The 19,710-nt window shown below is 40.7% G+C and overlaps 1 protein-coding gene across 2 annotated transcripts in view; it reads right to left on the reverse strand.

Moving 5' to 3' along the window:
• The window catches only part of FBXL17 (F-box and leucine rich repeat protein 17), a 280,165-nt gene extending 260,756 nt beyond the window's left edge, over positions 1-19,409 (reverse strand). For both annotated transcript variants that reach the window (XM_039733406.1, XM_039733407.1), the window contains exons 1-4: positions 18,548-19,409; positions 4,379-4,501; positions 1,628-1,885; positions 783-914 (exon numbers count right to left, since the gene is read on the reverse strand). In XM_039733406.1, coding sequence (XP_039589340.1) covers positions 783-914; positions 1,628-1,885; positions 4,379-4,501; positions 18,548-19,279 — 1,245 coding nt within the window. In that variant the 5' untranslated portion in view covers positions 19,280-19,409. The remainder of the gene's footprint in view (positions 1-782; positions 915-1,627; positions 1,886-4,378; positions 4,502-18,547) is intronic.
• Positions 19,410-19,710: the final 301 nt, after the last annotated feature.

A 19,710-nucleotide genomic window follows, 5' to 3' on the forward strand; every position in this document is an offset into this window, starting at 1 on the left:
TCTTGAGCATTACCATTTCTTTGTATTTTTGAAGCTAAATATTAAATGATTCTTGAATACAAGGTATGCTGTTTTCCTACAAACACAATTTATTTGTTCCAATTCAGTACTTTTGAAACAAAGGTTATTACCACAAGTTAGCTGACAGTTGAAAATTCAACTGCAAGCAAGTTTTACTTTCTTGCAAGAAATAAATTTTTTAAATAAAATGAAACTTAGAAAAAAACTTAAGTCAGTGTTCTGCTATACCATTTGCAAGCCACTCTACACTAGAAATCGTCATTTCAGAGACTGCTTAGAATTAGGACACAAGATTGTTTTGTTACTTCTGAACAACTTCCTTCTACTAGCACAGGCACACTACTCCACCCTGATGAGGAAGTGACATATTTCAAGAAAATATTATCAGAGTGTATCACTTGTAATGAAGAACTCAAGCTCCAAAAATCTTTTAGCTGTTTGCACTTTTTACTGCACTTGTAGAAACAAAATAAATATTCTGTGTGAACTGTTTTCCTATACAAACCACACACCTCCCAAACAATTACTTATGAAATACCATGTTAAAAACAAGAAGTTAATACATTTAGCTTAACTTGTATTTTGCATCATCTTCTGTGCCATCTCTGCAAAACTGCAATTTTCACAGCCAGAAACATTTTTAAGCAATCCACTTGCAAAAAGCAGCCATTCTAAATAAAATTTTTAAAAGATAAAGAGCAAGAGAAAGCTTTGACAATCAAAAAATTCCTTGGGAAGAAAAAATCACGATATGTACTTACTAATTTGTTTTCTTGCATATATATTCTTTGCAGCTTCAAACAGCCTTTAGCTATAATGATCATTCCTTCATCTGAGATCTTGTAACATTGCCCAAAATGTATGTCTTTCAATTCCCTGCATTTTGAGCCGAGCTGCAATTAATGAAATCAAAGTGAAAAAAATAACAACAGAATTTGACTGAAATTAAGAAATGGGAGAAAAGACTTTTTTCTGCTTCTCCACCCCCCATTAAAAATTATCTATCTTTTCAGGCTTTGAAACACTGTATGCAAACAAGAAAGATTCAAATTACATACATAACAAAATGCAGTTGCTAACTACAGTCAACTAAATGGAGCCAACAGCACCACGTAAGAACTAAGTTATTTACTGTGTGTACAGGTAGTTAACAATGCCTTTGTGCTCAACAGCTTACTTGATTTACTCTAACTCCTAAATGCTCCTTTAACACTCTCTGAGAGTTGATGAAAGCTCCTTGCACATCCAACAAATAAAGATCTTAGACACCTTCAACATTCACGAAGCAAAAACAAGTTACTTAAACACAGGTTTTGAATAGCAACCAAGCTCAGAAAACTTGAATCCGACAGAAGTGAAGTATAGGATGTCAAACTGCACATTTAACTACAAAAGTGATCATTCAACCCCTGGATATTAAAAAGAATAAAAATGTACATGCAGTCTCTAGAAAACAGCATTTATTGTACCAAAAAAAGGTCTCCATATACCAACTTTTAAAACAGAAGTTTTTTCATAATTTTAATTAAATCCTATGAAAGGGTATCTTCTTGCTAAGCTGAAATATGCTAAATTTTCAGAAGGAATCTGTGGAATGGATGGTTACCTGCTTCAGGCCTTCATCAGTGAGTCTGTCTTGATTGCCCACATGCACCTTCTGAAGAAGAGGACACTGAGAGGCAACTGCAATAATAGAGGTGTCAGAAAGCTGTTTACACCTGTAGGCAGTATATCTTAAGAGCCCAGGACATTTAATTGCTAATATGCATACTCCTGTATCAGATACATTGCGGCAATCAGAAATATTGATTTCAGTAATATTCTGGCTTCTTGATGCTATTTTTTCCAACAGCTCATCAGTGACCTGCAAATAAAAAACAAATACTCACATATAACTTTTTCCATAAAAATATTTAATGTCACTACAACAAAAATAGCTGTTTGTAAGATGCATCTCCATGAGCTATAGGAAAAATGAAACTACACCTCCTTTACAAATACTACCTATGGCTGAATATTTTACTGCAACTGGTTTGTTTCGGGGGCAGGGAGGGGCTGATGGTTTTGATGGAATACGGTCAGTTGGGGGAAAGCCAGTTCTGACATATTACGTAGGTTCTAGCTAGATGGCTTCATGATAAAGCTCACAGAGGGAGAGACAACAGCTGGACAAGTACAGAAAATATGGGCAGCTGCAGGAACTTATGTCACCACAAAAAGAATCCCAAATGGCTGCCCAGCTTGACAGAAGTTCTCAAGCACCACACTGAGCTCCAGAGTTAGAAGGGTAACCACAGACCTACTTCTCTTTTTAGCCATGAACAGACCATCTGAGATGCCCAGGTATTTAGAAAGATAAATAACTTGTTCGTAGATTTGCCTTATTAAAGTTTAGGGCTTGATGTGCCTCAGTGACCTCAGCTCCTAGGAAAGGTTAAAGGTCGGACAGAGTAATGTACTACTGATAGTGGACACAAAGAATGCAGCATTCATAGCCCACAAGAACATTTGGCAGAACTTCTTAGATGAGGAAGAAACTAACAAAGCAAACTCAGCAACTGTGTTGAATCAACTCCAACTGAGTTGTTCGAGTAAAAGGCAATTCTGGCAAGGGGATATGGCAAACACCACAGACCACCAAACCAAGAAACCCACCAATCCAAAAGACCAGAAAGACTGAGTATATGGACTAATTCGCATAAGAAGTGCAGGAATCATTTAACCAACAGAATACCAACTAATAACAAAACTATGTAACTTGTAGCCACCAAACGTTACTGCCTTTGTTTATTGAAATACATGCGATTTCATACTGATAATCATTTGTGCCCTATGGCAATTGTGTTAGCCTTCATTCTATTATATTTTTTCCTTGTAGTAATGCTGTATGGAAGGGCAGTGTTTCAATGCCTTACAACTTTTGTTTTTTCATTTTAATGTACTAGCAGGTATGCTCCATTTAATCAAAGGGAGAACTGTTGAGGAATACACTCAGTGCAAATAGCTCAGGGTGTAGCTGAGCTGTGGCACAGCCAGCTAGGTGGCACAGCCATCAGCAAAAGGCCATGAACTGGTGCCAGCCCTTTGTACAACAAAGGGCACAAGAGACCTGTGGCACAGTCAGGTGACGGACACTTGGAAATGCAGCAAGAGCCAAGAGCCCCCAGATGTACCCATGCACAGACTGTATGGGTATAAAAGACAGGGACCCTTTGCTGGGATCCCTCCTCCTCCAGCCTGAGGTGTTATTCTGCTCTTGCACAATGACTATGTTGTTTTAAGGACCCTGAGGTCTGAGACTCTGCTCTGAGAAATCTGAAGGCAGTGAGGAAAGTGGTCTGACTGTATGGGGTGTGCAGTAGCCAAGCAGGGAATCCATCACCTCCCAGGGGCCTTGCCCTGCTGGGGATGCCTGCTGAAGGAGCAAATTAATTCTTTGTCTTGTTCTTAATTCTTATTTTGTATATGTGTGTATAATTTTGCTTTCATTATTAAACTCTTTAAACTCATGAATTATGTAGCTTTTATTCTTCCAGTTCTCTCCTCAACCCTACTGGTGGAGGAGTGAGGAAGGGGCTGCCTGTCTGGGATTAAACCACAACAAAGCCAAATTGCAATGAAAAAAAAAAAATCCTTCTTCAAATGCAACCGTCCAGTTGTTATTTCTCTGCACTTTGTATTTTCATTAAACGCTCAAGGTGCAGTTTATAAACCCCCGTAAGTCACTACTCAACAAGAAACCCGAGGGCAGTAGCCAAACAGTACTGGCATCCCTAAAGCTTTCCAATGAGGGAAGTTACCCTGTACAACTTAAGGCTAGTCTCCTAGAGATCTCACTAATTTAAACCCACAAATATTTAATTCTAGGATCAGCTAAAAGCCAAAAAAAAAGAAATACTGAAAACAAAATAACAAACACAGTCTCATTTCTAGTGAGTAGGAGCCATACCAGCTGAAGAATAAAATAAATTTTTTTAAAACAAACGGAGCAAGCACTACATATGTGACCGCTCTTCCAACTAGAGCATCCTCAGAAATGCTCATGTTTGTCTTTGAATTAATAAGACGTCTCACAGCTCTAGACTACCCGATGCAGAATTGAGACAGATAACCCACAGCCCATTTCAAACAGCACTTGTGCTCACACTGTTTAATAACTGATCTCAGATAAAATATACTATATTTAAAGGAACCCATCTAAAGGTCCAGACATTTTCAGCGAATAACAGAAAAATCTGCGCAACTATACATATCACCATTTTATGTATTTCTTTTGTTGACCCCTGGTCAAAAGTACAAGTTCCAAGAACAAATTCTGAATCATGAAAACAATAATTCCACAATGATATTTTCATACCTGCTGACGACTGCTGAGATCCAGTTGCTTCCAAAACTGAAAATCTAAACAGAGATCACGCCAATATTTACAGACTAATGACACTGAAAGGCAACGTTCATTCAGAGATAAGTTGGAAAATATCTGTAAAGAAAGAAAAAATAAATTTGTCACATGTAATCATATTTTAGAGACAGAAATATTTTATTATGAATACATCTTGTAAAAGACAGAAAAGTATTAGCATGCATTATAATACACAATTTACAACTTGCCCCCTGATTGATTAGTCAGAAACAATAACAACAAAACCTACATCCCACAAGAACTGACAATATTAGTAAGTCATATTAGCATAAGCAACAATAGAATATATCCTAAGTACTCATCTCATAGACTAAGTTTCAGAAGTGCTTCTGAGATGGCACACCTAAAGAATTACAAATTAGCTCAGTGTTATTTGCAAGCCATTTAAAAAGTGCTTTCATTCCCATCCTGAAAGGGATGGGAAACCTTTCTTTTTATTTTCTATTTTTTAACTGAACCGGTAAGAAGGGTCTTAAAGGTATTACAGCATCAGGTCTTGTGGGAAGGGGGCATGGGATGCTAGAGTAAATTAGCAGAGTAAATCAGCATCATAGAAGAGAACTGAAACACAAAATTATCCTTTTATACCCCAAGGTTTTGAGCACTAGAGCAGCTGGCAAAAAAAGAATAAACTATAACTTTACAGCAAGACCATAAATTGCCCTAGCATGTATTACATTCATCCCTTTCTTAAAACACTGTTGTTTATTAATAAATAGAAAAAGAGGGTCTGTCAAGAGTTCACATGAAGGTACCCTGTCAGCACAAATGAACCTAAATCTATATGTGATCCTATAATGAGAAAAGGCAGTAGTGGCATTATGCCTAGACAGGAGCACAGACTGCAAAACATGAAAAAGTCCTCCCGCTGATCTGAGGACATCAAGTACTAAATAAAAGTACTACTGCCCATCTCAAAGTCAATTTTCTCAAGAAAATATGAAAACACTGAAGAGTGTCCATAGGAAAGCACTGAAGTCTAGCAAATATGAGAACATTCAAGGAAACTACTAGTACTATTTAGCCAAGGAAAACGGATGACAAAGAGGGGGGAAAAAAAGAAGGAATAATGAAGCATTGAACTATAATGGTAATTTAAGAACTTTGTTCATTGGGTGGTCTTTGGAACAGACAAGACAACGAACTGCCAAGAATAACAACCATAAACTGTACCCCCTGTTCAAGGGGATGGCTTATCCCAGGATTTTAAATACGTATATCCCAACAAGACCCCTTGATGAAGCAGAGCTCTAATAAGAGAGGAGGAGGTCAAATTTATGATGCTCTGTACATGCTTGTAAGATTTATCATTCTCCTCTTTTTCTAGCTATGAGAAACTTGCAATCTCTTATGCGAGACTCCTCAGTGCTGAAAAATTGTGCGTGAACCCCATTTCCCCACAGGCCTTTGCTTGGCCATTACCAGAGTCAGTGTCTGCAGTTAAACACAGCAGACAGAAGAGCAAACAATCACTGCCTCCTTTCTCCCTGCAGTTCTTGTCTGTACTCGTGAAACCAGGCACAGGACCAGGAGGTGGCTGCAATCAGCACTAAAAAAAAATACCATCACCTTCAGTCAAGCAGAAAGAAAGCACTGAATAGTAAGTGGTAATTTGGCATCTGACATTTCCCGCAGAAGTGTAATTCTAAACATGAGAAAAGGTGACAGTCTGATGATGCTCAGTAATTTTAAGTTAGTAAGAGCAGTAGAAAACTTGAATTCCTGCTACTGGCATGAAACAGAAGACTGAATCTTTTAACAGTTATGAAAACCTTAAATTGGAACAAAGCAACATGATCCACATTATGTTTAGACAAACATTTGACTGACTCCAATTAATATTAACAAAAGATACCAAGCTTGGCATTATACAATACTTCAATTAATCTTTACTCAAGTGGGAAAGAAATATGTTTATTTGCGGATATACCACCTTTGAGAAACCAAAGCTTGCAGTACTGAAGAACATAGTACGCCTGGTAAAGGCCATTGCTAATACAGCTGCCACTATTAAAATGAAAGCCGATAAATCATTTCTGTATTTTATTTTGTTTATCCTGGGTTGGCATGGCTAGGTTTTGAGATCTGGGGGGCTACAAAGGCAGCACCTCTGAAAAGCTGCTAGAACCTTCCCTCCAGTGTCAGCTGGCACCCAAGATGGACCCACAGTGGCTGAGGCTAAGACGGTCAGTGATGGTAGTAGCATCTCTGGAAAAACGTAAGAAGGAGAAAAAAAATGTCATTGAGAAGAAGCAAGTCGCAACCAGAGACAGAGTGATGAAGAAGGAGCAGCAGAAACAAGGTATGATGAACTGAGTGTAATTCCTACTCTGGTCGTCCTGTACAGCTGGGGGAAGGAGGGAGAAAACTGTGAGTGCAGTTGAGCCAAGGAAGGATAGAACAGTTAGGAAATATGTAGGTTTTACTTCTCATTATCCTACTCTGATTTGATTGGTAATAAATTAACCCAATTTCCCTGTGGGATTCACATTCTCTGAACCTGAGAGAAGCAGTGAGAGAAGCAGAGAAAAGAATTATCAAAACAATTCTTATCTCACTTGCTGCTCCTGTGTTGTGCCAAAGTAGAATGCAATATGGAGATTGTTTACCTAAAGTGATGGTGTTTTGTTTCCTTGGCCTATCAGGGCCAAGTGCGTGTCCAGACTGTTGTCAGGAGACAGTCACAAAATTCAGTGGAGTTGGGTGCTTGCACAGTTTCAGTTCAGCTGTAGTGTAATATACAATAGAATAACATAGTATAATAAAGTAATTAATTAGCCTTCTGATATCATGGAGTCAGATGCATCATTCTTCCCTGCATCAGGGGACCCTTCATAATCCAATATTTCCCCAAGTTCAGTCTGTTTTGCCCATGACAGTAATGACTGAGTGATCCCTCCCTGCCCTTAATTCCTTACCCTTTCCTCATGTTTTCTCTAACCAGTCAAGGAGGGAAGTGCCGGGGTTTTGGAGGGGAACCTGGTGTCCAGCCAGGATCAACCCACCATGCCACCATCCCACTAAAAGCTGAAAACCCATACAAATCACAGACCTACTGCTAACCTGTTTCTCCTGCATGAAGCAACTGTAGCAACAACAAAACAAAAAAGAAACAAGTTTGATTAAGTACTTGACACAAACAGTACTGCTGCATAGAAAATATTCTTTAAAATGTCCAAAAGCATTTGTAGTAATGCTTTACTTCATGTTGTACTTAAGTCTAGAAGCAGAGACAATTAAGGAGTACAAGTAATGCAAACTGACTTCTTAGAAAACAGTGAGGCTACCAGGATGAGAAGAGAGACCCAAATCATTGCAGAAGTTCCAGCATGTATAGGAGAAGCTATGTAAGTTACACAACCGGTATGTGCTCAAAAACAAGGCCTTTGCCAGTTTTATTATCTGCAGTAGCTCTAAAAGTTCCAGCTACAAAAGGATTCTGAATAATGCCATGTAAAACAACAGCTTATCTTCAGAACTTGCAATTGCTAAAAGATGACATATTGAATTGCAAAAAATGACATATTGAATTACACTAAATGGAATTTACAAACAAGGACTATACACATCCCAGGTGGTGGCACATCACCCTTGTATTAAGCGATTAGCTGAGCTACTGATTAAAATACTACACTAGTGCATAAAACACTTCTACTCACTTTGATGACTTCACCACCCTTTAATTCAGTATTGTTCTCTAGACACACACTGATATTGTGCCTTAAATTTTCTAATTCCCAAGGATGTATAAATACAGCTGAAAGCTAAAACCATTCCTACCCACAGGCCTGTTAATTTAACTCCCACTTATGACAGATAATTTGGACGGCAATGGTTCTACTAGTCAGCACATTTAATTCCTGAGGATTGTACTCAAACATCTTTCATATCGACCATTCAGTTTGCTCCCCCCTCAACTGTCTGATCCCTCTTCCAAACACCAGAATATCCTTCAGCACAGTAAAGAAAAAAAAATTAATAGCTTTTTATAGAATCATTTTACATTCTTTTCCCTGTTGGCAAAAGGCAGAGGTAGAGGAAGCAGAGCTCTGGAAAAGGAGCTCCTTCTCTCTCATCTCACCTTCTTTCAGCTCAAATTCCTAATGTAGATGTCAGTTTCTCCTGGTTCACTCTTTCATGTCATTGTTAAGATTAGCGGTTTTATCTTTCCCTTCAATGGCTGCAAGAGACTCTATGAGCCTTCAGGCTACATCCCATTTAAGGATACCTGATCTCCCCCACTGACAGCCTTATCATACCTTCCAGAGAGAGTAAATTCTTCAACCACAAGCTCTTGCTTTGAAATAAAACTGTTCACACAGTCTCATTAAAGACCAGTAAATACCTTCCTTGCCTCAGTCTTCAACAGCAAGACTGGCTGCTCTCCAGGCACCCAGCCCACTGAACTTGAAGACAGGGACAGGGAGAAGAATGAAGTTGTCCATAATCTACGGGGGAACAGTCAGTGACCCACCACACCACTTAAGACCCACACAAGTCTACAGGGCAAAATGAGATCCGCGGGCCCTGAGGGAGCTCATGGAAGTGCTCACCGAGCCACTTTCCATCATTTATAAGCAGTCCTAGCTGGTAACAGGGGTGTTTCCAGTTGACTGAATGCTACAACATGTGATGTTCATCTACGCAAAAGGCTTGAAGGAAGATCCAGGGAACTACAATGCTGTCATCAGACCTTGGTCCTGGATAAGGGTATGGAGCAGATCATCTCAAGTGTTGTTATGTATAGGACAACCAGGAGTAAGGCCCAGCCAGCACGGGTTTGTGAAAGGCAGGTCCTGCTTGATCAACCTGGTCTCCTCCCATGACCTGGCAACCTGTGTGGTTGGGTTTCACCTGAGTGAAAGGCTGTGAATTTTGTCTGCCACAGTTTGCTTTGACACAGCACTCTCCTGGAGAAAGGGAGACTGGGAAAGCCATGTCTGCTTATGGCTTGCATCATGGTACTCCAGGGCAGTGACCATTCCCCTGTGCTGGGCACTGGTGAAGCCACACCTCAACCCTGTGGTCAGTTTTGGATCCCTCATTACAACAAAAACCCTGAGGCGCTGGTGTGTGTCCAGAGGGCACTGGAGCTGGTGAAGGGTCTGGAGCACGAGTCTGATGGGGAGCAGCTGAGAGTTTTCAACCATGAGAACAGGAGGCTCAGGGGGAACCTTACTGCTGTCTACAACTGCCTGTAAGGAGGGAGGATTCAGGGGGATTCATGGTCTTCTCCCAGGCAAAAACTGACAGGACAACAAGAAATGGCCACAAGTTGAGACAGGGGAGGTTTAGTTTAGACATCAGGAAAAATTTATTCACTGAAAGGGTTATCCAGCACTGGAACAGGCTGCCCAAGGCAGTGGTGAAGACACCATCCCCGAAGGTATTTAAAAGACATGTAGATGTGGCACTTAGGGGCATGGATTATTGGTGGACTTGACAGTACCAGGTTAATGGATGGATTTAATGATCTTAGAGATGTTTTCCAACCTAAGTGATCCTACATCAAAAGAAAATACAAAAATGCAATGCCCATGACAGCAAGTCAACTAACATATACAGGAAGTTTTCAGCCAAATCACATTCCATCTGCTTCATTCAATTCAAACAGTCTAATTTTATGTTGATAGATACACCCACACAAATCCTTTAGAAGAGAAAAGCCACAGTGTTTTACCTTTAAACAACAAACCACAGCTAATTCCACAGCACCCCACATGAATCAATCCACCATTCTGAATCAAGTGATGTCCAATTGATTTTAAATCAACTAAACCAAGTCCTTGCACAGCACAATTCAGACCACCAAAAATGTGCCTGATGAAGTTTTCCTGTTTTCTTCAACTTTTTAGAATATTTTGTAAGACAATGGATTAGAAAGGGAGAAAGCAAATGCTGATTAATATTAGTGAAGGGTCCAACCAGAAAAACTAGAAATAAAGTTATTAATTTCATTTTCTCCTTTACCACTAAGTCCTTGCATAATGGTCCTCAGACATTATACCCTCAACAGTTCCCCACTGTTTCTATATTAAATGTATGCTAGAGAGTTCAGACTGTATATTTAAAAAAGACTATTTTGAACACTTGTGTCAAATGTTAAAAGTATTTCAGCAGAAACAGAGGAGAAAAAAACAAAACAAAACAAGAAATCAAAAAAACACCACAAAGCATCCTATAAATATATTTTTTTGAAATAATAAAGATCAGTTTTAAAAAATCAGGAATCCATGTACTAAATTCATTTAGTGTGTCTTTAACTATTTGGTAATTGTGGCCTTAAATAAAGTTCCACAAAGTGATAAAGTGAAGAAGAAAACCTGCACTTTTAATCAAAGGATATAATGAAAAGTCAACCATAACCATTAATGTTACTATGAATGGAAGTTTGGTAGTAGAAAATTGTTTATGTGGTTGCCAACACAATATCATCAGCATGAAGTTCTCTAAGAAGTAATTCACATCACCAAGACCAAATATAAAAATGACCATAATTCGAGAAATAATTTTAACTTATCAACAGACAATCTCAATATAAAAAAAAATTTTAAATCGTAATCAAGGAGTTAGAATTATTGATTGCATATTCTAAAGAAACTTTTGCCACAGGAAAGGATGCAAGAGAATTCAGTTGATTGCTAATACCATTCAAAGATACTGCTAATGTTAAAAAACAGGTATACTTCTATGGACATGAACAAAATATAGGCCCCACAGCAGAAGGGACTGTAAAAGGTGAATCTAAACACCCTCTATTTCTGTCCATCATTTTTATACGAAAGAAATAATTTCATTTCTGTGAATGAAGCTCTCTATCAATAAGAAGTTTTTGTATTCAAGAACAGGTATCTACAAAATTGTTTTCATTACACTGCATCAGGTAGATTTGTTTGAAACCAAAAATCTTAAGAAATTAACAACAAAGGAACAATAAAATGCACACTCAAACATTTCATGGTGCCTAAGTAACTTGAAACATTCATTCTTGGAAAACTGCTCCTTTGTTTCATCAATTTTTTCAGCAACTAACTACAATTTCTTTAACAAAAATATTTCTCAAGTACCATTTGACAAATAGAATGTGCTTAGCACATGACATTTTACTATGAACAGTAAAACACAATATTTGCTAATTGCAGGCATAGAGCAGTTAAACTACCAGATTAAGATTTATGTTTATTAAAGGCTGCTTCATTCTGTTTCAGAAAACTCAAGAATCATACATAAGAGAATAGGAAGGAAGAACAAGTATGTCCTTTGTTTTCAAGATATTTCTTCACTTTGTTCACACATAACTTAAAAAGAACAAGGGAAATACAAATAATTCTGAGTTTATGAAAGTGATGTGAGCATTGAACTCACACACCTCTGAAAGGAGCCTCAGTACACCTATGAAGGAAATCAAGTTCAAACTGTACTTGTGATTAAGAAAAATGTGCCAGCCAGGGAAAGTGATGATGTGAGTTCACATCACAGCCAGGATTCTCTTGGCAAGTTGCCATTCACAGCAACCAGTCCCCTACTTCAAGTCACTTGAATTTTAGCACTGGATTTAGTGACTGTGCTTAGAGAAAGTCCTAAGCAGGACTTGGAATCAGGCAGCTGATTCTAAGGAAAAGTTTTGCAATATTAGATTTGGTGTCAGATTAGCCAGATGAATTTACTCCCCCAGCAATTGCACAATCACTCTACAGAGGACAAACTGAGTGGCAGGAGCACACAGCCAGAAGTTACAAAAGGAGACAGACACTGCCCTTACCAGCCGCTTACTCACAGACTGCCTTAGCTTCAAGGTAAACCACAATATTAGCTTCTGTCTGTAAGAAATGCCTGTCCTCCTAATGGAAAGGAAGAGTCCTGACCAATAAGCAGAGTCTCTTTACTTGCTGACCATGTTTTTACTCTCAGAAACCCAACTGTCCTCACTAAAAGACACCAGGTAGTACTTCTGAGTGACCATGCCAGTTTAAAAACAAAGACATTAAAACAAAGCAAAATCTGTGAAAGATCAAACATGGGTTAGGCAAACTAAACAAAATAAACAAATAAATTATTTGGGAATGAAAGCAGATCTTACATTTAATTTACTTTACATTTCAACACTGCAAAACTTGTAACCTCTTCGTTTTCTCCACGCAATAATATGTTGGTTTGGAGATGCTGAACAAGCCAAGCCAACACCTGAACAACATCAAGGAAACTTTTACTGGCCATGAGTGTTAAGGCATCTATCCCTGTCAAAGAAACCAGAAATTTCATTCCACAGCATTTCTTCTTCATCGCACAGCTCATTCTGTGATGTTAAAGCCTACATGCTTGAACAAAAAACACCTTTTCAAACACACCTCTGCAAAGGAAAACAATTGTTTTTGTAATTCTGCAATCAATTATAAAATTCACAACATCTTTCAGAAATTTATCATTGAGATAATAAGCATTTAGTTACTAGTCTACTGGCACCCTTCCCTTCACAATTTTTCCCCTCAACTGCATTCCAGAAGCTCAGTAACACCACAGTGAACCAAGGGAAGCCAGGATCCCTTTCTCTCTGGGAGCGGCTTTTAATGAGTGTCAGAGAGAGGTTTGTCCACAGGGAGAGAATGCAGGAGCACCACCATAGAATGCGTTGGAAGACCCTGGAGGAAGAGGAGTCCTATGAGGCAAAGAGAGACTCCTCTCTCCCTGATGGATTTGAGGGTTGATAATTTGAGGGGTGGTGAATCTGTGGAGAAAAAGGAGGGGGAGGAGGAAGGTATCTGGAAGGGTTTTATTTTTAGCTTGGTATGTGCTCCTTTTTAGATTTGTAATAAATAAAGTGTGTTTTTTCCCTCCATCCCCGAATGGGAGCCTGCTTTGTTCTGTTCCCGGGTCACATCTCACAGCAACCATTTTAGAAATATACCCTTCATGGGGGCCCTGGCATTGTACCAGGGTCAAACCATGACAATCTCAGACAAGTTCATTTCCCCACTATAATCATAGGGTAACAGTAAGCTTCATGGGAAAAACAAAAAACAGTCAAGAAGCCAAAAAACCAAAATAAATCCATAACAAACCATACGGCTGTGCTGATTATTGCTAAAGAAAAATTAATTCAGGCAAATTAATAGGGAAACTAAAGGACATTCTACCTCCCAGCATCAGTCATAAAGGTTTAAAACCCGTTCCATATCTCTTAGTGCTACACTTAAAAGTAAGACTCAACATGAACTTTAGACAGAATAATAAGCTGGAACACTAGCATAAATAGGAAAGAAAGCTAGTATTACAAAAGTGACTCAATGACCTCGCAGCTAAAGTCCAATACAAATGATATATTTTGACGCCTCTTCCTCCTGACTAGCCAAAAGAAATTTAAAAAAAAAATTAAAAAAAGAAAATCACAGTGTAATTATAAAATGCACATGCAGTCTTTTCAGGTATAAATTCATAAAATCAGAAGAAAAAATTAAAGGTCTACCAAACCCACTTCACATCACTCAGATTACCTTAAATTCAGTGCTAGCAGTTTAATGACAGCAGCAATGCATCTTGTTTCAATCAGCATTATTATAAAAATACATGTTATCATTGCAACAAAAGAAAACCTGTAACTTATTTCAATAAGGGAAGAATGAGAAAAATAAGTAAAAACCATTGAGTAAAGAGAAAAGGAGTCAATAGTGATTCAAATAACACTAATAATATACTTATGAAAACCCTACATTAAAAAATACCCACATATATGCTCACATACACACTTATCTTCCCTTTATAGTGCACTAGCTCTAAGCCAGAACTGACAGGGTTAGTGGTATAAGCACATGTTCATGCTTTATTAAAAAAAAAACCTGCAAACTGAGAAAGAGGATCTCAAAAAGAAGACATCATCTATTCTAGACCCTCTTGTTTTGTAGCAATTTCAAGCATACCCCAAACATTCCTGATAAGGGCATTCCCCTTGATGTTAAGAACAGAATCAATAAATAGAAATCCCATTTTGCCATGATACCTTCGGTTTTAGCTTTCACATTTTTCAGATTCTCTGCTGTCTAGTATGTAACTCTGAAACTTCATATTGGTGTAGGTAAGCTCTCTTCACAGGGTAGTCAGCCGAAACAATCCCTTCCCAGCTACAGAATCAACGACAGCCATTACCCAAAAAGCATAAACAATGGTGGAGAGAAGGGGGCAAGCCAGGGGGTTGAGACTTCATGACCTGGAGCTGTAACTGGACAATTGAACCCACTATGTAGACGAACCCAAACTTATAAAAGTGTAAAAACTTGTGACCAGGATCCATCTTGGATTCAATTTTTGTACAGCCCTGGCCAGGCTCTTGTGCTGCCCAAGGTCTTTTAAGGCCTTTCAATAAATACCTATTTTGTCCATTTAGCGCTGTCTAGTCTCTGTTCCTAATCAGCCTTTCTAGGCATCAGTCAGATAACCTTAGACAGGAAACCACTGTTGCCAAGGTCTGTAAAATGATAGAGTGAAAGAACATTAAAGTATCTCACCCAAATTAAGCTTATTATTTCCTTCTATTCAACAAGGGACAGAAACACAGTTGAACTTTCTATCAATTTTCTCTTAACTAAAGATTGCATCTCAGTCTTCTTTCTAACTGTCATTCAGTTTGTCCAGAATCTTTCAACAACTGCAATAAGCCATATTTTTCATGACCTCTAGCTCATCTCTGATGCCTTTCACATTTGTGTGTGTATTTCCCAGAGACCCCAGTGCCCACAACCTACTTCAGTACTCTAACAGAGGCTTTAAAAGCACCAAGCACAGGAGAATTTCCTTTCTGTGTTTTACATGCAGAACTCCTGTTAATATACCTCAAAAGGAAATCTGAAGTATTTGAACTGGCATTCTCTCATAAGTTCATGGCTCAGCCTGCAGACCATTTTACACCTTTTTTGATTAAACAGCAGCACTGCAAAAAGGTAACGGACACATCAGGAAGATTTATTTTTCTCTTTTATTTTCCAGGAATAAGCAGCAGTGACTCTTCAATAGGCACAAATTTGTGACATACAACTCAAAGTTGCATGCAGCAGATTTTGTAATTTTCTGAAGTGCTTAGAAACAGTTTTGTTTTTTTGGGTATTTTTTTTTCATTCACACATATCATGGTCACAATCAAGCTATCTATAGCTGACTGATCTATAATTCCTTAAATCTCCTCAAGTTTTAACCGGAATGGCTTTAAATTATCCTTTAGTCAAACATAATCACCCTCCTCTACCAAGACTAAAGATGACATTTTGCCCACTGTATAACATTCCTTTCTCATAGAGGTTTCAGCAGCAAAATGAAAAGCAAAACCCTGAATCTGGAAGCACCATCCTTTTATCACTTCATATCGACCAGAATACCTCTTCACCAGCCAGGGAAACAGGATCAACTGGCACACTGCACCATGAACATCCCAATCCAGCAGGGCCTATCTAATGATCTGCTGGCCAGCTTCAGTCTGGCAAATCCTTCCACCCATCCCAAACCCTTGGCTTAGAGGTGACAGAATCACTGTAAACAGCTAAACAGCATCTGAGCAGACAAAGTGGCAAGCTCGTCATAAAAGAGTTTCTGACATATTTCCTTGGGCTTGTCTTGAGCCCATCTACAGACACTGGTGACAGCCACTACTGCACCAGCACCACTGTATCAGAAAGTCACAGACACAGAAATCAAGGAAAAAACCATCAGGATCTGTCTCCTGATGTTTCCCAGGATGAAATCTCTTGTCCTTGTATTAAGATTTGTGTGTCCTACACCTACTGTAAAAAGCTCAGTAAAGATTTTGGGTATATTTGTCTTCCACCTTATCAAAATAAAATGACACCTTTGGAGAAAGAATATCCTAAATATAAACCTATATGTATCAAAATCCATCATAAGAAAGGCAGATGTAAATCCAGTTGACAGGACACCTGGTTATACATGTGAAGCTAAAAGTTCTATAACAGAGTAGTATATTTTGGAAGCAACCAAAAAACCCAAAACAACTGAATAGTTAAGAGACAGATATATAGATAAAGATACACATATCTTGTGTACATATATATATGTGTGTGTATATATATATATATAAATATAAAATCTCAAAAAACCCAAACCACAAACCCAACTCATTAGTACAGCTATGGACTGAAGGGCAAATTTGGGGGTGAGTAGGTTGGCTCCTACCACAATGCTGGAAAAAGTGGCCTATTTTTTCAGACACTGCAGAAGGAACTGACTACAGGACAACTGTAGAGACAAAATCACTGAGGAAGGTAGATGTCTGCCCTGATTTCAGCTAGGAAAAAGTTCTTCCCAGCTGCCAGTAACAGTGCTTTGTAGCTCATACAAAATAAATGTTTAGTACATCAATTCGATCTCTCTTTCTTGCTCTCCTTTTTATACAAACATTGTTAGTAGCATACTTTATTTTTCATCACTTATTAAACTGTTCTTATCACAACCCACAAGGTACACTTTTTTCCCTTGAATTCTCCATTCAACCAGTCTGTGGATGCGGTGTGTGCGTGGCTACCTGCGGTTAAAACAAAACCCCTTGTTTGTAAAAAAAAAGCAACCAAACATAAAACCCCCACAAGGGTAAGAATGAAATAGACACTAAATAACATTTAAACTAGTCCACAGGTAAAATGGACATGACATCTTCACTATTAAAATTATAGCACAGTTATATATAGATATTTTTCAAAAAGTGAAACTGAGTACTAAAAGTAACCACAGAAAAGTATTCATGCTATTGATCAAAAAGTACTTCAGCTATACTAATCAGATGAGTCCAGTTTCAAATCCTAAAACCAAGAATCAAAGAAAACAGTTATCTTCCAAAAACAGTAGCTAACAAATGGATTCCCTTCTAGAAGAACTACAAGACAAAGTTTCAATTTTGTAATCACAGATGAAATTAATTCAGATGATAGCTCATGGATTTTTATTTGCCTAGAGTTAATTTGCATAGCACATCTATAAAACATGCTTATCATTACTAACACACTTTTGAGTATAAAAAAAAAACCAGACAAAACCAACAAACAACAACAACAAAACCTTAAACCAACTAAACCTCCCACAGAACCAGTGTTAAGTGCAAGACAGACAGATAAGTAGATTGTTACTGTCTGACAACAAGAGAGTAAAGGAAGTACTTTCTACACTGGATGTACAACTAGCAAAATATGAACACCAATAGTAATGTCTCTCACTCCTCCATTACTATATCATGCTTTAAGTTCAGCCATCTAACCTCTGAGAACTCCTGCAATCCTGAAAACTTATTCCCAAAATTTAAAGGCACACTCACATCAGAATATGGAAAACATCAGCGGCTCAGTTCCAGCTAGACTCGTCTTTTTAGCTAATGTTTAGTTGAAGGGAAGTCACACAGAAGTCAAAAGTGTAGCTTAAAAAGGGAAAGTAGTTCCAAAGGAGAACAGCATTAAAGGAACAGAAAGAGAACAAAAGGGACAGAAGTGAGACTGTTGCTTGGATATACAGCGTAAGAGGTTATGAAAGCATGTAATTTAAGAAGGCTGCAAACACTGTGGAACTACTAAGGCCAAAACTGATCCACAATACACTGCAATACAAACTGTTTAATAACCACCACTGAAAACTGATCCACAATACACTGCAATACAAACTGTTTAATAACCACCACTGAAAACTTGTCTATGTAGCTCCAACACCCAGGGAAGCACTAAATACAGTGACATGCCCTCTTGGCCAGTACTACAACACTGATGCAAGTAAAAGTCGACTTGTAAAAAAGGCCATCTTACGAAGTTAATGGGTACAGTCAAAACATTTACAGAGACAGCTTCTGGAGCTGATTTGTGTGTCTGCATCTCCAGGTAATGCCTTACAATGTCGTTTCAAATGACAAACAAAGAAAGTCGCGGAACGGGACACAACATCCCAGAACCCTATCCGTCTCCAAAAGCCAGGCGCTGAGCCAGCTCCGAAGTGGCCCGGCCTCCTCCGGCTTCCCCCTACACTGAGTCCGCCCGGCGACACCGGCACCTCGGGGGCTGGCACAGCCCCTTCCCAGATCCTTAAGGAGAGGGCTAGCCTGCCCGTCCATCCCCCATCCCGACCCACCTTGAGGAGGATGGAAGGCGGCAGTTGGTTTATATCCGGGGTGGGCGGCGGCGGCAACTCTCGGCAGCTGTCGCCGGGGTACTCCAGAGGCTCCTCGCAGCCCGCCTCGCCGCCCCGCTCCTTCTCCTCCTCCCGGCCCTGCTCCTTCTCGTCCTGGGCAGTGGGAGGCGGCGGCGAGGCGGGCTGTCCCGCACCGCTCTGCTCGGCGGTGCCCCCGCCGCTCTCCCCCGCGCCGCCGGGCAGGGCGAGCAGCTGCGGCTCCGCCGGGCACTGGCAGGCGCCGGGCTCGGGCTCGGCGGCGGCGCAGCGCGGCTGCTTGCAGGGCGGGCAGGCGGGCAGCCCGGCCCCCTTGCGCTTGCACACCATCTCGGAGGAGACCTCGCTGGGCGGCCCCAGGAGGCCCCGCACCGGCGAGGGCAGCAGGCCGGAGAGGAAGAGGCGGTGGCAGCGGCCCGGAGGCTCCCAGGCGGCGGGCGCCAGGCGCAGGAGGCGGCGGGCGACGCGCTGCTCCGCGGCGGTCAGCGACACGTAGGGCGGCGGCGGCGGAAGCAGCGGGTCCCCGGCGGGCAGCGGCTGCTCCGGGGCGGGCGGGCTGGCGCCGTGCACGATGAAGCAGAGCATGCAGGGCCCGCGCAGTAAGCAGCTCCTGCTGCGCGGCGGAGGCACCTTCCCCCGTGGGCGGCGGCGATCCCGGCTTAGGCTCCTTGTCTCCTTCGAGAGCAGGTGGCCCATATAGGAGGGGAAGCAGCGGCAGCGGAAGGGCGGGTGTCACCTGCGGGAGGCGGCGCCGGGAGCTGACATGCTGCCGGCGGGCCGGGGCAGGAGGCGGTGGCGACGGCAGGGTTGGTTCCGGGACGCCGGGAGGGAGGGAGAAGCTTCCGCTACCGCCGGCCTGACCTCCCCCGAGGAGCAGGGGCGGCGCTCCTTGGACCGGTGCTGCTGCCGCCAGCGGCCGATCTGGGCCCGGGGAGGCTCGGCCGCGGGTGCGTGCGGGTACGTGCGCGCCGTGTGTCACATCGGTGCGCTCGCTGTGTGAACGCGGGTCTACAGACCGCCTACGGCACATACACCTGTAATATGTGCGTGTATGCATTACTACAGAATCGTTAGGGCTTGGAAGGCACCTCTGGAGATCATCTCGACCTACCATTCCGCCAAGACAG

This window comes from Passer montanus, unplaced genomic scaffold (genome assembly GCF_014805655.1).
Source record: "Passer montanus isolate IOZ18808 unplaced genomic scaffold, ASM1480565v1 scaffold87, whole genome shotgun sequence".
Lineage (NCBI taxonomy): Eukaryota > Metazoa > Chordata > Aves > Passeriformes > Passeridae > Passer > Passer montanus.